This window comes from Lampetra fluviatilis, chromosome 79 (genome assembly GCF_964198595.1).
Source record: "Lampetra fluviatilis chromosome 79, kcLamFluv1.1, whole genome shotgun sequence".
In the NCBI taxonomy this organism is placed as follows: Eukaryota; Metazoa; Chordata; class Hyperoartia; order Petromyzontiformes; family Petromyzontidae; genus Lampetra; species Lampetra fluviatilis.
Window position 1 is genome coordinate 1,382,902 of NC_136353.1, and position 22,314 is coordinate 1,405,215.

At 50.5% G+C, this 22,314-nt stretch overlaps 1 protein-coding gene across 5 annotated transcripts in view; it reads left to right on the forward strand.

Moving 5' to 3' along the window:
* LOC144953644 (TBC1 domain family member 10A-like) overlaps nt 1-20,870 on the forward strand; it is a 29,895-nt gene extending 9,025 nt beyond the window's left edge. For 2 of the 5 annotated variants that reach the window (XM_078884232.1, XM_078884236.1), the window contains 8 exons: nt 845-952; nt 2,087-2,193; nt 5,125-5,239; nt 13,750-13,875; nt 14,305-14,370; nt 15,438-15,630; nt 16,182-16,423; nt 17,237-20,870. In XM_078884232.1, coding sequence (XP_078740358.1) covers nt 845-952; nt 2,087-2,193; nt 5,125-5,239; nt 13,750-13,875; nt 14,305-14,370; nt 15,438-15,630; nt 16,182-16,423; nt 17,237-17,332 — 1,053 coding nt within the window. In that variant the 3' untranslated portion in view covers nt 17,333-20,870. The remainder of the gene's footprint in view (nt 1-844; nt 953-2,086; nt 2,194-5,124; nt 5,240-13,749; nt 13,876-14,304; nt 14,371-15,437; nt 15,631-16,181; nt 16,424-17,236) is intronic. The other 3 variants (XM_078884233.1, XM_078884234.1, XM_078884235.1) reach the window with 3 other exon arrangements.
* The last annotated feature ends 1,444 nt before the right edge of the window (nt 20,871-22,314 follow it).

Here is a 22,314-nt window from a genome sequence, read left to right on the forward strand (position 1 = left end):
CCAGTGACAATTATCTGCACCAGTCTTGGGCCTTCCCAAGGTCGACTCAGCCTCAGATGAATACCTGGTGCATTGTGTAGTAAACATCGCCACTAGGGAAACAAAGGCGGCCGGGCGTGATGCTGGCAACTCACCCCCTCGTGTGCCACAGTGCCGGCCTTTATAGGTGCTGCTCGCTAACAGCACTTGCCTCTACAGCACTGTTGAGGCTAAACGGGGGATCTTTGTATGTGTGTGAGTGTGTACATAGGTGCTGCTACTCGCTACTTACAGAACTTGCCCCAACAGTCTATTAAGGCTACACGGGGAATCTTTATGTGTTTGTGTGTACATAGACACTACTCGCTACTAACAGCACTTGCCCCAACAGGTCTGTAGAGGCTACATTGAGGATCTTTGTCTCTGTGTGTGAGTGTGTGTCAGTGTGTACATAGGTGCGTGCTACGCGCTATCAACAGCACTTGCCCCAACAGTCTCTTAAGGTTGAACGGGGGATCTTTGACTCTGCGTGTGTGTGTCAGTGTATACGTATTCGCTGCTACTCACTACTAACAGCAGTTTAACATGTAGGCTTTCGCAACCCATATTATCCATAATAGAGGGGTTTTTTAATTAGGTTAGATTGCGTAAATATAAATGTTGTGTTGATAAACCCGCCACCACCCGACACGGCCGATTAGTAAGGTTTGTCACGTAAGCAAAACGTACCAATTCGTTACTAGTTGAGCACTAACCGGTTGCGAGTTGGAGAGTCAACCCACAACATGTGTGCGTACTAAACAGCTCTTGCCCCAACAGGACTGTTGAGGCCACACGGGGGATCTTTGTCTCTGTGTCTGTACAGGTTCGTGAACTCTGCAGACTGGGAGTGCCCAACTCTCTGCGGGCGCGTGTTTGGCTCTTTATGACGGGAGCCAGGACTCGCATGCAACGGAATCCGGGAAAGTTCCAGGTGACGTGAGCATGCGTGCGTGTGTGTGTGTGTACGTACGTGTGTGTGTGTGTACGTACCTGTGTGCGTGTAGCGGTTAGCATGCTGCGCTACGAACCCAGTGTCTCAAGTTCGATTCCCACTCACGGCCAAAACCAGTGACGAGTATCTGAACCGGTCCTGGGTCTCCCCTAGGTCGACTCAGACTCAAATGAGTACTTGGTGTGATGTGTAACATTGCCACTTGGGAAACAAAGGCGGCCGGGCGTGATGCTGGCAACCCACCCCCTCGTGTGCCACAGTGCCTGCCTTCATAGGTGCTTGCTAACAGCACTTTCCCCAACAGTCTGTTCAGGCTATACGGGGGATCTTTGCGCTTATAGGCTGTGTTGGCTGGGTCATGTAGCCCCCATGCCCAGCCACAGCATGCCCAAATAGCTTTCGTTTGGCCGAATAAAGGGGGATAAATGGGCACGGCATGGGCTAGAGTAGAGATGGACTAATGCTGTACGAGAGTATATGGAGATGAGTGGACTTGCCAAAGAGTGGTATCAGCTGTATCAAGATCGGCCTCTGTGGAGGAGGCTCGTGAAATACGCTGCTGATGGGCAATTGGAGGCTGTCGCCCTCCAGCAACAGCGGAGGAAAGAGGAGCGATGCTCCCAATGACGAGCAGAGTGCTGAGTGGCTAAAATACAGCAAATTGGCACAGCAGTGGGCACAAGTGGTGCATCAGCCAGTCATCTCAGTCAGTCGACCAATGGCACCTGGGACTGTCCCGTGATCTCCTACCAGCAGGCAATCAACACTTCACGTAACCTTAGAGTGCACATGGCCTGGCACAAGCACCATAGTGATGTCACCGCCACTTAGTGGCAAACAGCAATTATTGTTGTTGTATATTTGTGTCTGTGTATATCATGGGGAGCGGTGGTGTCCACTTAGTCCTTCATTCAGCTGTCCACTCAGCTGTCCACTGGGCTGTTCAATCAGTCCTCCACTCAGCTGTCCACTCAGCTGTGCACTCAGCTGTCCACTCTGTCCTCCACTCAGCTGTCCACTCTGTCCTCCACTCAGCTGTCCACTCAGTCCTCCACTCAGCTGTCCACTCTGTCCTCCACTCAGCTGTCCACTCTATCCTTGGTGTCTCCGCAGGAGCTTGCGTCTGCGCCGGGCGACCGGCGTTGGGTGGAGGCGATCGAGAGAGACGTCCACCGGCAGTTCCCCTCGCACGAGATGTTCACCACCATGGGTGGATATGGGTACATGCACACACTCATACACCTACACACACCTACAAAAAAAACACAAAGGTCCCCCGTTTAGCATGTAACAGACTTTTGGGGCAAGTTCTGTTAGCGAGCACCTATGAAGACCGGAATGGCACACCAAGGGGGTGGGTGGCCAGGACCACTCCCGTCCGCCTTTGTCTCCCCAGTGGTGATGTTTCCACACCTCACCAGGTATTCATTTGAAGGTGACCTAGGGGAGGCCCAGTACCAGTTCAAATAATCGTAACTGGTGTTGGCCGTGAGCGGGAATCGTACCCAGGTCGCCAGGTTCGTAGCGCAGTGCGCTAACCACTACGCTACCGCTCCCCAGACACACACCCACACAACAACAACTGGCATTTTCCACTAAGTGGTGGTGACGTCACCATGGCACTTGTGCCAGGCTAAGTGCACTTTAAGGCCACATGAAGTGTTGAACACCCGGAGGCAGGAGGTCACGTTACACACCCAGGTGCCATGGGTTCACTGACTGAGATGACCGGCTGATGCACCACCTCTACTCCCTGCAGCAGCGCAGTTCAGCAGCAGCGCCTCCAACATCTCCTCTGAGTGAGCAGCAATCACCAGATCATCGGCGTACATAGCATAGTTGACCAAGAGGGAGCCATTCTTTGACCGCACCCAGGCATCGATCAGCCTCCTATTGTATCTGTACCAGATGGAGATTCCTCCAGTACAGCTATTGAAGGCTTCACGAACTATGTGGTCGAAATAGATGTTAAATAATGTGGGAGCCAGAGGACATCCTGTCGCACCCCAAGGTGTACAGGGAATGGTTCCGACTCCCGGCCACGTAGTTTTACCCGCTCACCATCATGAAGGCCCTTAATGATTGTGAGCAGAGAGTCAGGGACTCCGAAACACGAAGAACAACCCAGAGCCCAGGCCTATTGATGGTATCATAGGCCTTGACCAGGTCAATAAAGCAGAGATGTAGGTCCTGTTGGAATTCCTTATACCTCTGCTGTAGCAGACGGACAGATAATATGGAATCATTGGGGCTCCGCAAGCCTCTTCTCAGCGTGCCTGGCAAGGCAATGTTGAATAATCCTCGCCAGGACCTTTTGTGTAGTAGTGCAGTGTATAGTAGTGTCCTGTGTAGTAGTGTAGTGTATAGTCGTGTAGTGTAAAGTACTTTATTGTAGTATATAGTGTAAACTAAAGTAGTGTCGTGTTTAGTAGTGTCGGGTGTAGTGTATCGTCGTGTAGTGTGTCGTGTATATTAGTGTCGTGTTTAGTGTATAGGACTGTAGTGTATACAGTGTTGTGTGTAGTATAGTGTATCGTGTAGTGTTTTATTACTGTCAGAGGTGTGGACTCGAGTCATGTGACTTGGACTCGAGTCAGACTCGAGTCATGAATTTGATGACTTGCGACTCGACTTGGACTTGCATAACAATGACTTTGTCCCACCTCTGATTACTGTTGTATAGTATATAGTGCAGTGTATTGTAGTGTAGTGTGTAGTCGTGTAGTATAGAGTAGTGTCATGTATAATAGTCTGTATGTACATTTAACTTCTTTGACACTGTACGTCGCCAACCGTGATAATCGGAGGTGCATGGGAAGGACAACAAACTAAACACAGCAACAAGCAGTTGTAAAGAAACGAGTTGGCACGGGGGAGAGTTGTCTCAATGTAGTATCGTGGTGTAGTGTATCGTCGTGTATAGTAGTGTAGCACAGTATAGTGAGTAGTGCATTGTGTAATGGATTGTAGGGTAGTGTGTAGTATTGTCCAGTGTAGTAGTGTAATGTATAATAGTGTAGTGTATAGAGTAGTGTATTGTATAGTGCATGTATGTAGGTACTGTATAGTAGTGTAGTGTGTAGTGTATAGTTTCGTAGTATAGCATATAGTGTAGTGTATAGTATTAAAGTGTAGTATAGTGCAGTGTATCGTAGAGTAGCATAGTTTAGTATAATGAGTAGTGTAGTGTGTAGTATTGTACAGTGTAGTAGTGTAGTGTATAGTAGTGTGTAGTTTATAGTATAGTAGTAAAGCGTTTAGTGTAGTGTATAGTACTGTAGTGTAGCATATAGTGTAGTGTATAGTGTAATAGTGTTGTATGTAGTGTATAGTAATGTAGTGTAATGTGTAGTGTATAGTACTGGAGTGTATAGTGTAGTGTATAGTATTGTAGTGTAGTATATAGTGGTGTAGCGTATAGTGGAGTGTGTAGTATTAGTGTAGTGACGTAAATGGAGTCACTATGGCGTTTAGCGCCAGCTACTGTCACAAGAGTGGAACTGTGCGTTTTGAGCCTCTCTCTGGCACCAGAGTAGGCATGGCATGGAAGCGGGCCGTAGGGGGCATGGTTCTGGTGACGGTCAGAGAGCGGGCAAGAGAGGACGTGACATTCTGGGTGAACTCGAGAGGGCGCGTGACCGGGACAGGGTAGCGAGGGGGCTCAAAGGGTGGCTTGAGGGGCACGTGATGCTCGGTCGAGAACCCTCTGGTGAGATCCAGAAGGGGCGTGGCCGAAGGTGGAGCGAGGCCACGCTTGGGAGCATAAAAGGGAGGTCCCGAGAGCAATCGCAGCTGTCTGTTGGAATGGAACCCATCGGTGCTACGTCTCTTTGATCCTCGGTCCTCGGTCTTTACGCTTGGCATCGTGGGTCAGGCAGTGTGTTACTGACTAACCCGGTTATGTAGTTACCTCATTGTGGTCTAGTTAACTGTGTAGTTATCACCTATATGTAGAACCCGTTGTTACGTTTAAGTAGTAGCCTTGTTGGGGCCGTGTAAGAAACGTGTTGCCTCCCAGTTCAAGTGTGTGCCTCCGTATAACCCACTACTTATTCGTATGTATATGCGTTGAACTTTTTTCACACCGCACGTAGCAAAAACCGTGCTGTGTGTGTGTCCCAACCACTCCTACCACCACCCCTCACCATCAGGCAGAGGGATCTGGCCCAGGTGCTCCGAGCATTCTCCGTGCTCTGCCCGGAGGTCGGCTACTGTCAGGCGCAGGCGCCCATCGCTGCCACCCTGCTCATGCGCATGCCAGCCGAGGTGCCAACACCCGCACATACACAAACGCACACACACGCACGCATACACACACACACAACAACAACCGCCATGCACCACTAAGTGGCGGTGACGTCACTACGACGCTTGTGCCAGGCCATGTGCACCTTGAGGCCACGTGAAGTGTCGAACGCCCGCTGGCAGGAGGTCACGGGGCAGACCCAGGTGCCACAGGTCAACTGACTGAGATGACTGAAATGACTGGCTGATGCACCACCTGTGCCCCCTACTGTGCCAACTTGCTGTGCTTTAGCCACCCGGCACTCCGCTCGTTGTTGTGAGCGTCGCTCCTCCGCCCTCTGTTGTTGTTGGAGGGCGACTGCCTCCAACTGCCCAGTAGCATCCTTCACGAGCCTCCTCCACTGAGGTCGATCTTGACACCTCTGGTACCAGTCATCGGCAAGTCCACTCAGCTCCACGTCCTCCTGTACCATATCACTCCATCTCTTCTCTAGCCCATGCCGCGCCTGTTTAGCACCCTCGATCCGGCTGAACAAAAGCTGTTTAGGCATGCGATGGCTGGGCATGCGGGCTACATGGCCCAGCCAATGCAGCCTTGCCTGCCGGAGGAGTTCACCAATGGGACTTTGCCCAGATCTTTCAAGGATTTGTGAGCTCCTCACACAATCCAGCCTGGTTAAACCCAGGATGGATCGTAGGCAGGCCAGCCTGAATGTTTCTAACCGGCGAAGATGCTCCATTAGGGGGGTCCACGTTTCACAAGCGTAGAGAAGGGAGGGAATGACCGTGGCCGAGAAGACCTGAATCTTCGTGTGGAGCGACAGACCATGCAGCTTCCACACAGCGTTACGCAACCGATGAAAAGATATTGCCGCTCGACTGATTCGGAGTGAGACCTCCGCTGCCAAACCGGAGCCGGTCATTAGCACACTGCCCAGGTATGGGAAACTCTCCACTCTCTCCTCAACTGCCCCATCACTGATTGGGAGTTGTGGGGGTGGAGTGTCCGATAGTACAAAATACCCAGGCAGGTGCTTAGTTTGGTGGGGCTGATGGGAAGGCCCCACCTCATAGTAGCATGCTCCAGTTTCAGCAGCAGCGTCTACAACTCCTCCTCTGAATGAGCAGCAATTGCCAAATCATCGGCATATATAACGTGGTTGACCAATAGGGAGCCATCCCTTGACCGCACCCGGGCATCGATCAGCCTCCCATTATATCTGTACCAAATGGAAGTTCCCCCGGTACAGCTATTGAAGGCTTCATGAACTACGTGGTCAAAATAAATGTTAAATAATGTGGGAGCCAGAGGACATCCCTTTCGCACACCCCAAGGTGTACAGGGAATGGCTCTGACTCCCGGCCACGTAGTTTGTACCCGGGCCCGCTCACCTTCATGAAGGTCCTTAATGATCGTGAGCAGAGGGTCAGGGACTCCTAAAGCACGAAGAACAACCCAGAGCCCAGGCCTACTGATGATATCATAGGCCTTGACCAGGTCAATAAAGCAGAGATGTAGGTCTTGTTGGAATTCCCTACACCTCTGCTATAGCAGACGGACAGAAAATATGGCATCTGTGCAGGACCGCCCTCTCCTCAGCGTGCCTAGCAAGGCGATGTTGAATAATCCTTGCCAGAACCTTTCCCGGCACACTGAGGAGTGAGATGCCCCTGTAGTTGTTACAGTCTGTGCGGTCCCCCTTCTTAAAGAGGGGAACCACCAGGGCATCCTTCCAGTCCTGCTGAACCCGTCCAGTGGTCCAGACTGTTGTTATGATGTCATGTAGGGCAGTCTGTGCACAAACGCCACCCTCCCTCAGTATTTCGCTTGGGAGATCATCTCTGACCTGTGCCTTTCCTGGTCTCAGACTCTGGATCGCCTTCAGTACTTCCTCAACAGATGGCACCTCAGCCAGCCACTCACAGGGGGTGACTTCTTCCAATATTTGAGGCACCGCAGCCTCAGCAGGGTCATCCTCACTTTGTGCCATGATGTTTTCCTGGCTGAGGGATTTCCCCTCCCCCAGGACCTCACAGAAATGCGCAGCAAATCTGCAAACCTGTTCCTGGGGGTCGGAGATTGGATCACCATTTTTTCCCCTAATGATAATAATAGGTCCTAGATTTGAAGCTTTCGTGACTGCAATGATTCATATTCTCAGGTTTTTTCGGTAAAGTCACGTAGGTAAAACATTAAAAGTAATGAAAGTAAAATAAAACAAAACAAAAATAAATAGAATTTTATTTTTATTTTTGTTTTGTTTTATTTTACTTTCATTACTTTTAATGTTTTACCTACGTGACTTTACCGAAAAAACCTGAGAATATAATAATAGGTGTGGCGCTGCAGGTTACTTTTTTTATGGAGTTCAATAGGGATTTGTGATCGCGGGCCACTGAGGCAAACTCTATCTTCTCAGCAACCCGTGACCACCACCCATCCTTGCAGCGCCTCACGGCTCTCCAAACCTCCGAGCGAAGGCTACGATAAGCCTCCTCATTCTCTGACGTGGGATGCTGTAGACGATTAGAGTGGGCCTGTCACTTTTTTTCAGCCATCCTGAATACCTCTGTTAGGCAGCGTCTCTGGGGAAGTCCGGACCGCGTACCCAAAACAGCCTTTGCAGCTGCATGAGTCACAGTCCTAAACCTCGCCCATTTACCCTCGACCTCAGGAGGAGTGGGGGACGATGCCAACCCTAGCCGCAAGCAATGATAAAATTATCAGCTAACTGAGACGAGGCCACCTTAGGTTGGAATGGGGTCCTGGGTGTACACCCACCACCGGAGTGGAAGAATGGCAGGCGCATCTTACAGATGACTAGTCGATGGTCAGAGGGCAGATCAGTTCCATGGTAGGTCCTGGTGTCCGGCAAAACAACCCCCTACCTCCTTGCGGTGCCGGACGAGCAACGCTGTCGTGTATAGTGCTGTGAGGGGGGATGGCCAATTCCGATTGGCCTTTCTCCTCATGGCGTCTGTGACCACCACAGTGGCTAAATGGGGGCTCTGGACGGGTGCGAGGGGCTGGTAACTAACCCCTCCACCTTCAATAAATTACCACTAAACCACGACTGAAATACGCACACACACACGCATGCACACACGCACATGCACACACGCACATGCATACACATACACACACGCATACACACCTGCACGAATTCACGCACACAAAGAAAAAGATCCCCCATGAGCCTCAACACGCTGGAAGGGCAAGTGCTGTTCGTAGCGATTAGCAGCAGTGCCTATATACACACATACGCACGTATTGCCTCGATAAACTGTTGGGGCAAGTGCTGTTAGCGAGCAGTGCCTATGAAGGCCATCACTGGCACACGAGCGAGTGGGTGGCCGCCATTATCTTCCCAATTGCGATTTTTGATTCACACCGCACCAGGTTCTCATTTGAGGCTGAGTCGACCTAGAGCAGGCCCAGGACCGGTTGTTCAGATGATGTATGTGTAGTGTGATGTACAGAGGCACACAAACAATGGTGGAGGCAACACTTTTATTAAACAACTTTCCCAACGGGGTAACTCTAACCGCCTCAGGTTCTATAGTAAAGTGTGGCTACCCTATCGCTATGTGAGTGCGGGTTAACTATCGACTGGGTCAGTCAGCACACATCCTGCTGACCCACGATGCCGAGCCAAAGACCGGGGCTTCCCCTTTATTCCCCTGGCTGTGACAGGAAGTGTCACTACATATGTTTGTATGTAGAACTTATTTCGCTCCGTACGTAGCCAACTGTGCTGATCGGAGGTATGGGGGGATGGACAACAAACTAAACACAAGAAGCAATTCTAAAGGAATTAGTTTGTCAATCTAGATGATGATTTTAAAGTGGCATCATAGCTCCCAGTGGCTTCCTAATATCTGAAAGAAGAACGTTCCAGACGGCCGCAGAAGTGCATCTGAATGCGGTGACCTCCGTCTTTGTTCAGTGGCCAGCCAAAACATGCACCAACCATGCTCCTCACTATGCCAACTCTGAGTTTTATCCGCCCGACAGACAGAGCTTATGCCGTACCGCATCCCGGCCAGGACGGCCCGGCTCGTTGGACGCATCAGGCACTGGCCACCCCGGAATTTGGCGATTAATCTACGGGACAAGGCAACACATATCTCTTTAACCTAGATGGATCAACAATCCAGTGACGGCGACCGAATCGGATGTGCACACACTGTGGCTGGCGGACCTCCACAACCTCAACGGGGCCCTGCCAAGGGTGATGTAATTTCGGGGATGTCCCAATGGGCACCTGGGAACAATGTAGCCAAGCTTTGTCCGCCTTCCTCCACGGAAGCCCGGAACCCTGGTGTTTCTGCAAGCACTCGTTAGCCGCTTGTCGGTTGGCCGAATTATCCACAGCAGCTTCCCGTGCTTCACGCAATCTGTCAAACATGACCTTCATCGAAGCTGGCATGGCGGATCCCTTTTTAGACAAGTTTAAGCCCATTTGCACGTGCATCAGGGGTTCGGGCTCCCTCGCATACATCAAATAAAATGGTGAAAACCTCGTTGAGGCATAAGGGGCCAACCTATACGCGGCGAGGACGCCCGGAATAAACAGGTCCCAATCCGACTGATTCACATTCACCTGGTGGCACAGCATGGACGTGAGGGTGCGATTTAAGCACTCCACCATTCCATCGGTTTGAGGGTGGTAGGGCGAGGTACGAATTTTCTTTGTACCGAGGAGGTCACAGACCTCCTTGAGCAGTCGAGTAGACAAATTCCGACTCTCGTCGGTAAGAAGGCATCGGTGATAGACGAAGCCGACTGATCTTGTAAGGTACTCGACCCCGACCAAAAGATACTTGTGGCCCCGCTGAGAAGTTTGGAATGGGCCTAAAATGTCAAGGGCCACAAGTTTGTTTATGTGAGATACCTGTATGGACTGCAGCGAGGGCCGATCATACACAACTGGAGGCTTCCGACGCGTGCAATCCTGGCACCAAATAGCGCCACGTCACTTTCCATGCCCGGCCATGGAAAGTGATGCGTAAGGAGGCCATCAAGCAGGGCAACGGCTTGGACGGTCGCCGGAGTAGAGACATGGTTGCTGGATTTAACACGGCGCCACAATTTCAACAGAGAGGTATCCTCAATCTGTAAGGGAGACCATTCATCGCGAGGGAGACCCAGACCGGAATCCGTGGGCAGCGGCGCACCTCGAAGAGGAGCCACGTCGGCCGTCACGACCAACTGAGGCATGGAGTCAACTGGACCCCTGCAATGACTCGAGCCAGTCGTGCATGTGCACCTACTGTCCGGTTGCAGCCTAGATAAAGCGTCCGCATTTCCATGCTGTGCCCCCTTTCTGTGAATGACGTCGAACGCATACTCCTGCAGCACATCCAGCCAGCGAGACAGCTGACCCGAAGGCTGGTCTATGCGCAAGGGGTATTGTAAGGCGGCATGATCCGTCTGAACAGTGAACCACCTGCCATACAAGTAGGGCCTGTACAGTTGGACAAAGTACACAATGGCCAGCAGCTCCCTATGGGTCACACAATAGCGTTGCTCCGTGGAGGACAACACCCGACTGCCATATGCAACAACCCTTTCGGCGCCGTCGACCACCTGGGAGAGCACAGTCCCTATGCCTGTGTCACTGGCATCCGTGTCTAACACAAAGGGCAGCAAGAAGTCGAGGTAACCCAGGGGGGGCGCATCAGCCAGGGAATCCCGGAGCGCAACAAATGCTTCCTCCTCCTCTGTGCCCCAGTGGAATTTTTGGCCCTTAGCGGACAGCGCATGGAGTGGCTTAGCAATAGTAGCGAAATTCCATACAAAGCGACGGTAATATGACGCGAAGCCCACAAAACTGCGCAACTCTGCAACAGATGTGGTGGTCGGCCACGCATGGGCACAAGCCATTTTCTCCGGGTCTATAGCGACTCCTGACACGCTGACCAAATGGCCCAAACATTTTACGGACGACTTCAGAAAATGGCACTTTTGTGGTTTGAATTTGAGGTTAGCAGCACGCACTTTGACGATGACTGATTCTAGATGCTGCAGATGTTCGTGAAATGTGCGGCTGAAAACGATAACGTCGTCCAGATATATCAGACAGGAATCCCACTGTTGTAGCGAAATTTCGAGACCATCTCTATGAGGCGTTGAAAAGTGGCCGGGGCCGAGTGGAGGCCCATTGAAAGCCGATTGAATTGGAACTGCCCCTGGGGTGTGCGGAAAGCAGTTTTCGGTTTGGAGTCCTCATCAAATGGCAACTGCCAGAAGCCCGAGAGGGTGTCAAGCAAATCGTCCATGCGGGGAAGTGGGTAGGCATCTGCCACTGCAATTTTGTTTAATTTACGAAAATCAACGCAGAATCGGAGACCCCCATCCCGTTTCCTGACCAACACAATGGGGGCTCCCGAAGGGCTATTAGAGGGAGAGATGATGTCCGCCGCCAACATCTCATCAACCGCCAAGCGGACATGATCTTTCTCTCTGGGGCTAAGGCGATGGGAGTTCAACCGAATAGGGGGCAAATTCCCCGTATCAATGGGATGGGACAATAGGGACGTGCGTCCGATATCGAATTTACTATGGCTAGAAACATCTCCAAATCGTTTACTAAGTGCTCGAAGTCGCTGTTGCTCATCGGGGGATAAGAGCGAATTTTCCTGGCAAAGTCTGTCAATCCAGGAGTCATCCAAATTGTCATCCCTGACTATGCCAGCCCCAAAATCGTCAACTGGCGTGGCGTCTACTGCTAACTGAGCAGGGTTCGCATGCGCCAAAACGGTACCGGCCTGTATACCAACGTGCGAAAGACCCACGTTCAAAAGCTGCAAAAAGGGTTTCTGGTCCTTCGACACGACCGTCAGAGCACCCAACAAGGAGGAAGTCCGAGATAAATAGTTAGAGGGAGTTAAGAGGACTCCCGCCTCAGGCCTTTGCAATTGCAGGGGTTTGCGCAATCTTAGGGGCACCAACATTTGGGAACCCAGAGGAATCTTAATCGAATCACAAGCCAGAGCTCGTACACAGGCTGCAACAGGAGTCAGTAAGGTGGGAGAGTTTAAAAAAACTCAATGGATGGCCCGACGGCATCTCCATACAACCTTGGTCAATTAGCATTTGAGGGGCATACTGGCCAAGAAATCTGTGCCTAAGAGGCATAGCACGGCCAACGTCTTCGAGACCAGACCGGGCCCTTCCAATTCAATGTCCCCAATTGTAATGGAGGCGACAATATGACCCAGTATCCCCAAACTGCCTCCGTTTGCGGTGTTGGCTGAACCCCCGCTGGGGGCATGGTCGAGGTTGGAGGTGTGGGTGTAGTAACAGGCTAGCGAGGGAGAGGCTAGCGGAATCCTTAGTGTGAGTGTGATAGGTTAGGGGAGAATAGGCTAGCGGGATATTCAGTGAGAGGTTAGCGGGGTCAGAAGCTAGTGGAGTATACAGTAAGAGGCTAGCGGAGAACAGGCTAGCGGAGCCAGAGAGAGAGCATCCGTGACAGGCTAGCAGAGTGCGGAGTAAACAGGCTAGCAGAGCAAGGGAGAGTGAGCTCGGAGTAGCAGGCTAGCGGAGTAAGAGAGGGAGAGTTCGCGAGAGGAGTACGTGATGTTGAACATGAGGAGCACCCGTGGGGGATGCTTCGAATAAAGTGACAGGAGAATAAGAAGTTGTCCGCGTGAATAAACACCACTACACATACATAGTACATACATACAGACTACATATATACTGCATATATACGATGCACGTACCACATACTACATGCCTACAGACTACATACAAAGTACATACATACAGATTACATATGTACTTCCTACATATAATCTACACTACTATACACTACACTACTATACACTAGACTACTGCACATTACACTACTGTAGGGGTTGTTACGGGGAGAAAGGCGGACAGAAACACAAGGGTGTCTGCACCCACACACGGGTGTCTCCATCCACATCCGCATCAGTTAACCCTGGGGGGCCATGGGGGCGCTGTGATCCCCCATAGCCCCACCCCTCGGAGAGGATTCCTATAAAAGGCGGGGAGCCAGAGGGCTCGGGGCCAGTGTGTTAGAAGCTTACCAGTGAAGACTGAAGACCGGCAGAATAGGCCCTGGAACTCCCCTGGCTCGCTGTCCTTGTCAGGGCCAAGCAGGGCAAGCCAGTGGTGCGGCCCCAAGAGCTCCAGGACCGCTGCTCTTGTAAGAGCACGGCCTGGTTAGCTGGGTGCCGGGATCCGTGATTGACCAGGGCCGGATCAGATAGCCTCCCCTAGCACTCATAGCGGAGGACTGGGAATAGGACAGTCAGGGGATAGTGCTAGGGGTGTTTCCCATTGAGTACGGGTGAAGGGGCTGTTACCCCTTCAAGTATTGTTACCGCCTTTTGGTTAAATAAAAGAGTGTGCCTCAACTACGTCGTCTGTCTCCCTGGGAACTCACTACACTACTACACACTACAATACACTACCTACATACATGTACTACTAGCTTTACTACCCGGCTTCGCCCGGGACTTGGATTTACGATGCCCGGCCTCCTTTGTCTCCCCAGTGGCGATGTTCACACACCATACCAGTTACTCGTTTGAGGCCGAGTCGACCTAGGGGAGGCCCAGGACCGGTTCAAATAATCGTCACCGGTGGTGGCCATGAGCGGGAATCGAACTCGGGTCGCCGGGTTCGTAGTGCAGCGCGCTAACCACTACGCATGCGCGGGTTACATGACAGAGATGTGACGTCACAGCTCACTTGCCGTGCAAAAAATATGCATTATTGCGCCCCCCCCCCCAAAAAAATATACAAAAGTCTATTTTTATAATTTTTGCATGATGCACAGTCTGGAAAGTACCCACATGGCAAATTTCAAGTTTTTTGCATGTCGGGAAGTACGCTAAACATTTTGAACAGACACACATATTCACAACTTTGCCTTTCATATATATGGAGATATACTACACTACATACTATATCAGACTACATATACATATACACATACTACACTACATACTATATACAGACTACATACACATACATACTACACAAATACGTAAAAAATACATACGTACAGACTGTGTAGAGTCCAGTGCTGAATCCGTGTACCCAACAGGAGGCGTTCTGGTGCCTGGTCCAGATCTGTGAGCACTACCTCCCTGGGTACTACAGCCCTGGACTGGTCAGCACTAACACCTGCACTAACACCAGCACTAGCACATGCACTAACACCAGCACTAGCACATGTGTAATGTTAGCATTTGCAGACACACTGTTAGGAGGCAACAACTTTTATTCACACAATGCTACACCGTTACACACCTAACCCACTTCGGACGGGGCTACGTCCACCTATCCTCTCCGCACAGGGTAACTATGTATCTGGTCAGAGCAGCCGTCATGCTGTTGACCTACTTCAGACGGGATAGCTGTCTCTGGCCAGAGCAGCCCTCGCGCTGTTGACCCACGATGTCCAAGAGCGTGGACCCAGGCGACGAGCAGGATTCTTTCTACCACTGAACAGCCTCGAACCTCGTTCGAGCCTGAAACTTCTATCCTCTAACGCCCCCGCTACCCCCGCTCCTTCCTCGCCCACCCCCCTCGGCCCGTCCGGCCAATTCCTGTTCCCCTGCACCTGCTCGCCCATCCTGTCACGTGCTTAACTCGAGCCGGGGTGACTTGTCCTCACGTGCCCCTATACCTCACCCCGGCCCATCACGTGCATGGTACTGTACCCTGCTAGTTATCTCCACAACACGCACAGCGCAAAGCGCCGTAGTGATCCGTATAACGTCACTACACTTGTACTAGCACTTGCATCAAATATCTGCACTAATACCTGCACTAACACCTGCACTAACACCTGCACTAGCACCTGCACTAGCACCTGCACTAACACTAGCACCAGCATTAACACCTAGACTACCACAAGCACTAGCATCTACACTAACACCGGCACCAACATGTTGTAGTGTGCCAGTGTGTATGTGTGGTTATTGAATGATTGTGGTTGCTGCATGATTGTGGCTGCTGTATGATTGTGTTTGTGTGGTTGCTGAATGACTGTGGTTGTGTGGTTGCTGTATGATTGTGGTTGCTGAATGATTGTGGTTGTGTGGTTGCTATGATTGTGGTTGTGTGGTTGCTATGATTGTGGTTGTGTGGTTACTGCATTATTGTGGTTGTGTGGTTGCTATATGATTGTGGTTGTGTAGTTGCTGCATGATTGTGGTTGTGTGGTTGCTGCAGGAGGCGGTGCAGCAGGACTGCGAGCTGCTGTCCCTGCTGCTGGCGCCCCGCCTGTCTCCGCACGCTCGCGTCCTGCTGCACCGCCTGCAGCTTCCACCGACGCTCATCCTGCCCGAGTGGCTGCTGTGCGCGTTCGCACGCACGCTGCCTGCACCTAGCCTGGCGCGCGTCTGGGACATGTTCCTGTGCGAAGGTGACATGCGGTGACACGCACTGAGACATGTGACAGTGCACGCGGTGACACACGACGTTGAGACACGGTGACACACACTGACACACGACGCTGACACAGTGACATGCGGTGACACACTGACACACATCAGTGACGCACGGTGACACACGACGGTGACACGCGACGCTGACACACACTGACACATGACGCTGACACGCAGTGACATGTGACAGTGACACACGGTGACCCACGGTGACACACGGAGACACGCACTGGTGACATGCGGTTGTGTGCCACCATGTGCCACCGCTACCCCTGCTGCAGGCGTGAAGGTCCTGCTGCACATGGTGCTACTGCTGCTGCTTCTGCTGTTAATTATCCTGCTGCCTCTTCTGCTCCTGTCAATGCTCCTGCTGCGTCTGCTGCTGTTAATTATCCTGCTGCTGTTAATTATCCTGTTGCTTCTTCTGCTGCCAATGTTCCTGCTGCCAATGCTCCTGCTGCTGCTGTCACTCCTACTGCTGTCACTGCTCCTGCTGCTGCTGCTGTCAATCCTGCTACTGCTGTCACAGCTACCGGTACCCCTGCTGCAGGCGTGAAAGTCCTGTTGCGGGTGGCGCTGGTGCTGCTGATCGGGACCTTCGAGGAGCTCGCCGCTGCTGCTGATGCCGGGAATGCCGCCGGGAATGCCGCTGGCACCGCCGGGAACTCTGCTGGCACCGTCGGGAACGCCAGCGACGACCTGTACTCTGTGCTGCAGGCGCTGCGCTGCCCGTCGCGCCACAACACCCACCCATCGTCGCTCGTGCCGCAGGTGTGACTCAAGACTGCCGCTCCAGTCTAGATTACAGATTCTTTACTGGATGTTTGTGTGTGTGTGATTGAAGAGCTTTGTAGATCACCAGATTATTCCAGTCTACATTACAGATTCTGATACTTGACGTGCGTGTGTGTGCGATTCAAGAGCTTTCTAGATTATCGGATGAGTTGTCATAGATACACCCATAAAGACCCACCACCGCCAACACCACACAGTGATAGCGATTATCTTACACCGGTCCGGGCCCCCCCCCCTAGGTCGACTCCGCCTCAAGTGAGTACCTGGTGCGGTGTGATGTGTAGTAAACATCACCACTAGGGGAGACATAGGTGGGGAGGGCGTGGCGCTGTACCACCCACCCCCTCATGTGCCACATTGGCGGCTTTAATAGGCGCGGCGCTATCCACTACTAATAGCACTTGCCCCTACAGTAACTGCATGAGCTACCTGGGGAAGCTTTGTTTGTGAGCGAATGAATGGGTTAGGGAGTGAATGTGTGAGTGGGTGAGTATGTGAGTCTGTCTCTGGGACTGGGGGAGACAAAGGCGGCCGGGCGTGGTGCTGGCCACCCACCCCATCGTGTGCTGTTCTGGCCTTCATAGGTGCTCGTTAACAGCACTTGCCCCAATAGTCCTTTAAGGCTATATGGGGGTTCTTTGTCTGTGTGTGTGTGTCTGTGTGCGTCTGTGTCTATTTGTGTGTGAGTGTACATAGGCACTGCTGCTCGCTACTAACAGCACTTTCCCCAACAGTCTGTTCAGGTGACACGGGGGATCTTTGTGTGTGTGTGTGTCTGTCTGTGTCCAGATGCTGTCCCTGTCTCTGTCCACACGGAGGCTTCGCCGTCTCCACCTCTCCGTGATCCGCGATCGGAGACGCAGACGGAATCAGGAAGCGGCGTGAGCACCCAAACCCAGAAACCCGGAACGCGGATCCAGGATTGGAATTCGGACTCCGGAACAGGACCATGAACCGAACGAGAATGATAACTGGAGACAGGTCTGGAACAGAATTGGGACCACAACCTGAACTGAAACAGGGATCCAGGACCGCAACTGGTTCAAGGATCCGGATCCAGACTAGGACCAGGACCAAAACCAGAACCAGAACTGGAACCAGATCTGGAACAGAACCAAGACCACAACCCAAACTAGAACCATGACCAGAACTAGAATCAGAATAGAATCGGGTCAGGACCACAACCCGGACCGGAACTGGGACCCAGATCTGGACCAGAACCAGGACCACAACCCGAACTGGAACCAGAACCGGGACCAGAACCAGGACCTGGGACCCAGAACTGTACCTGGGGGAACAAATAAAAAAGGAGTGAACTCTTCTTCAGTTGGGCCCAAAAATCACACCTGGCGCTCATGGAACTTGGGATAAGACCCGGAGCCGGAGTCCGGAGTCGCAATCCGGAGTCCAGAGCCGGAGGTGGAGTCCAGAGTTCAGAGGTCAGAGTTCTGGAGCTGGGAATCCACATCCATGACCAAAACCTGGAACAAGGAACTGGGGCATTTGGGAGCCCCGGAGTACGATGTGGACCCGGTTTTGAGTCAGGGGCTGGGATTCGATCTCGCCCTGGGTCCGTTGGCTAGGAGATGTTGACTACCTCACTTGGTATGCAGGAGGTTTGCGGAATATAGACCATGACCCCGACGATGCCTGCTGCTGTATATTTGGAGTCTGCGTCTCTCTCTGCCCGTGGAGATGTTAACTACCTTGCCTGGTATGCAGGAGGTCGTGGGTTATGCTTTTGAAATACTTTAAATACCATGGTAGCTGGGAGATGTTGACGACCTTGCCTGGTATGCAGGAAGTCGTGGGTTTGATCTCGTGATCCTGACTATGCCTGCTGCTGTATATTTGAAACAACGGCAATCATTGCCAAGTCATCAATTCCCAAGGATGAGCAAAATACCTGATCAAACCAAGGACATAAAAACCACCAAGACTTTATGGGCAACCAAAGATTTAAAAACCTGATGTCCCATTAAGACCCATAGTTAGTACAATAGGCTCTGCCACATACAAATTAGCACAGTACGTAACAAAACAAATACAGCTCTACATCTGTAGGACCTCTTCATTCATCAAAAACTCTGAACATCTCATAAATATAATTAAAGATATTAAGCTTAATCCTAAAGATATTATCATAAGTTTTGATGTGACTTCTCTGTTCACGAGGGTTCCGGTCAACGAGTCAATAAAATTACTCGACACTGGTAATTAACGCAGGTTTAGCCAAATATATTCCACGACTAGCTGAACACTGTCTAAAGAACACCTATTTCTTGTGGAAAGGTGACTTCTGTAAACAAAAGGAAGGAGCAGCAATGGGCTCTTCTTTGTCTCCTGTGATAGCGAATTTGTGCATGTGTAGTGAATAACTCGGAGACGATCAGACTTGGAGGCACTTCTTTATTAACAAGCACCATCGGGTTAACACTCTTAATAATTAGTCCGTCTATGATCAGCGACGCTACTCAGTCAGGACAGATGGTAGGCTGCCTGACTGGTGACGCCCCGAGATGGTGAAGACGGAGACGATGACAAGAAGGATGGTGAAGACGAGAAGAATGGTGAAGACGATGAGAAGAATGGTGATGAAAACTTCAGCAGCACGACAGTGATCCCACTCCAACAACATTCCCGAGGTCCCCTACAGGGGCCCCTCTTATACTGTTAGCATGGCCTGGCTCCGCCCCCGGCCATGCCCCCTTTCTGGAAATTACTAGCAGGTTCTTGGTGTGCCCCTTCTGTGACCTTTCTCCGAGATCCCCCTCAGGTGTATATCTTGGCCTGCTGACGTCAGGACTGCTGTAAGCCACAGATCCCCTTCCCTGCCAGCAGCCAGCGCTATGCTACTACCCTTCGCCACTGCACTACTATTTTATGCCACTACACATGGAAGATTTTGAAACAAAAGCAATAGCTTCAAGCACACTAAAACCCTCTGCTTGGTTATATATGTGGATGACACATTGGTGGTCTGGTCTCAACTCGCAAAAACCCATCCATCCAGTTCACCATGGAAATGGAAGCTGACAGAACTCTACCATTTCTGGATATTCTGCTTGGACGGGGTTTCAATGGTAAAATGACATACAGCATTTACCAAAAGAAAACACACACTGACACCTATCTGAATGCAGAGTCACACCATCACCCCGCACAGAATCTGCTGTCATCAAGACGCTCATTCATCAGGCTAAGAAAGTGTCAAATGGTGATAGTCTGAGAAGTTAAATTAAACATGGTAAAAAAGCACTGCAATTGACCAGTTACAATAATGCACAAATCAACAGGGCATTGAATGTCAAAACCAAATCAAATAACACGAGCACTGAAACTGCCCAAGTAATTAAAACTATTAAAATACTGTACATTGTGGGAGTAACTGATCAACTAGCTAGATGTTTGGAAAAACAAGCATCCGAGTCAGATTTGGCACAATACATAAAATACAGAAATTTATATCTGGTACAAAAGATGTACTACCGAAACTATCAACAGAAGTTGTGTACCGGATTAATTGCACTTGTGGCAAATGCTATGTTGGGCAAACAGGATGAATGATCAGCACGATACTAAAAGAACACCAAATGAATATTAAATACTCCCAAATACAACTGTCAGCAGTCGCGGAACACGTGTGCCAACAAGGACACGCAATTCATTTAGATAATGTTGAAGTTCTGTGCAAAACAAGTTACTACTGGCCAAGACTAATTACCGAATCTGTTGAAATTGAAAGAAATGCAAATAATTGTAACCGTTCGGATAGCTACCGACTTAGTGCTGCTTGGAAGCGAATCATAAAATAAGATATTGCTTAAATGCATGCCTATACAGTCCACCATACTTGAATAGGGATTACGGTTGGAAAGGCTATTTTAGTACACACAATGGACATGAAGTACAAGATTAATGGGCTTGCAGAATGCGCATGCATAATGTACGTTGATTTATTAATCCCCCCCCCCCCACTTCGCACAAGAAGAGCAACACACGTGTTGTCATCACATCTACACCTCCACAAATCTGGCCGTCGCCTGATGAAGCTAGTTGTAATTACTGGCAAAACGTCGTACTCAGATTGTAAATGTGGCTTGGCTCTCCAACACACCGGTGTGCTGTACTAGTGACGAATTCGCATGTCCTGCTTACGTGACAACCCTTACTAATTGTCTGTGACGGGTTTAACGACGCATATTTACGTGATCTAACCCCAAAAAAAACCTGTATAATGGATGTATGTTTGCGTCTCTTTCTCCCCGTGGAGATGCCTGCTGTTGTATATTTGGAGTCTGCTTTTCTCTCTCTCCCCGTGCTGGTCGCATGGATTTTTCTATGGGTCCTACAGTGTTTCCGATCTACATTTATAATCGATGCCACGCGTTTAGAGTATTTGGCTGCAATAAATATCCACGTGATGATGATATCAGCCACCTGGTTGAGCTGTGTGTGAATGAGACTGAGTGTATATATGTATGTGTATGTTTAATTTTTTTCGCACCGTACGTAGCCAACCGCCGCTAATTGTAGGTAGAGGGGAAGGAAAGAAAACTTAACAACTAGAAGCAGTTCTAAAGAAGTGGGTTTGTCAATCTAGATGATTTTAAGGTTAAATTGCTCCCAGCTGCTTCCTAATATAGGAAGGAAGAGCGTTCCAGACAGCCGCAGAAGCAGCCCATCTGAAAGTGCTGCGCGATGCGGTGACCGTTTTTGTTCATTGGCGAGCCAAAAGTGTAGTGTATAGCAGTGTATAATGTAGTTTATAGTGTGTAGTGTGGGCCGGTGGTTGCCTCAATCACAGGGTGACATGATGCGCCTGGGGCAGCAATCATGATTAGCTTAGGTGCATGTCCACTTGCTTGCTTGCCTGCCAGCTGCTCTGCTTGCATGCTTGCTTGGTTGCCATGTTTTGTTACCCATGCTGATAAACGTTGCAGTTGGCTAGCCATCATGGTGAAAAAGAAAGCTGAGTGCATAAGTCTTCCTTACCAGGACAGAGCCTCTCCATCAAAACTTCTACTGTGCCTCCCCTTTGGTAGCCCACAGTAACTGGTGTCCTGTGCCACCAGGCCAAACCAGTAGGGTATCTTGGAGCTGCAGTGGTCCCCAGAGGTATCTACAACTTGCCAACCACTGCCTCACTGCCTGGTGGGTAAACTTTGGCTAGGGCAGTAAAATCTTAATTTTAGAACTTTCGTGACTGCAGGAATTATTATTTGGTTCTTTCGGTTAAGTCACGTCTAAAGATAAAATAATAAATTAAATTAAATAATAGAATACGACGTTTCGATTGCAACACAAGCAATCATCATTATACCTGATGATGATTGCTTGTGTTGCAATCGAAACGTCGTATTCTATTATTTAATTTATTATTTTATCTTTAGACGTGACTTAACCGAAAAAACCAAATAATAGGGCAGTAAACCCTGACTCCAAATCTGTGGTGGGTACCCGCAATGGCGCTATTCAATAAACCGGATCTACGGCAGTCCTCTACAGCTTTGGCCAGAAGAAGGTCGCCGTGAGCTGCTCATGCCATCAGAGTCTGGCTGGAGTGCAGATGGTGGGCGTATGAACTGTGCAATCCTACTCTCACCTTAATCCACTCACTGCGCAGGCTTCTAGCTCCAAACCCTCCCCCCCCCTTTTTTAAGCCCAGCAGCGACAGTGAATGGTGGAAGGTGCAGGTCAAGAATGTGGCCAGGAGCATCTAGCCAAACTCTGCACGTAGGCAGCGATGGGGTGTAGGTCGCCAAGACATGAGATGGGACAGCGTGCTGCTCACCACTGATGGAACATTTGGTCTAATACTTGTCTTGCACTCACTCCGGGTGGTTAGCTGCTACCATCAGAGCATC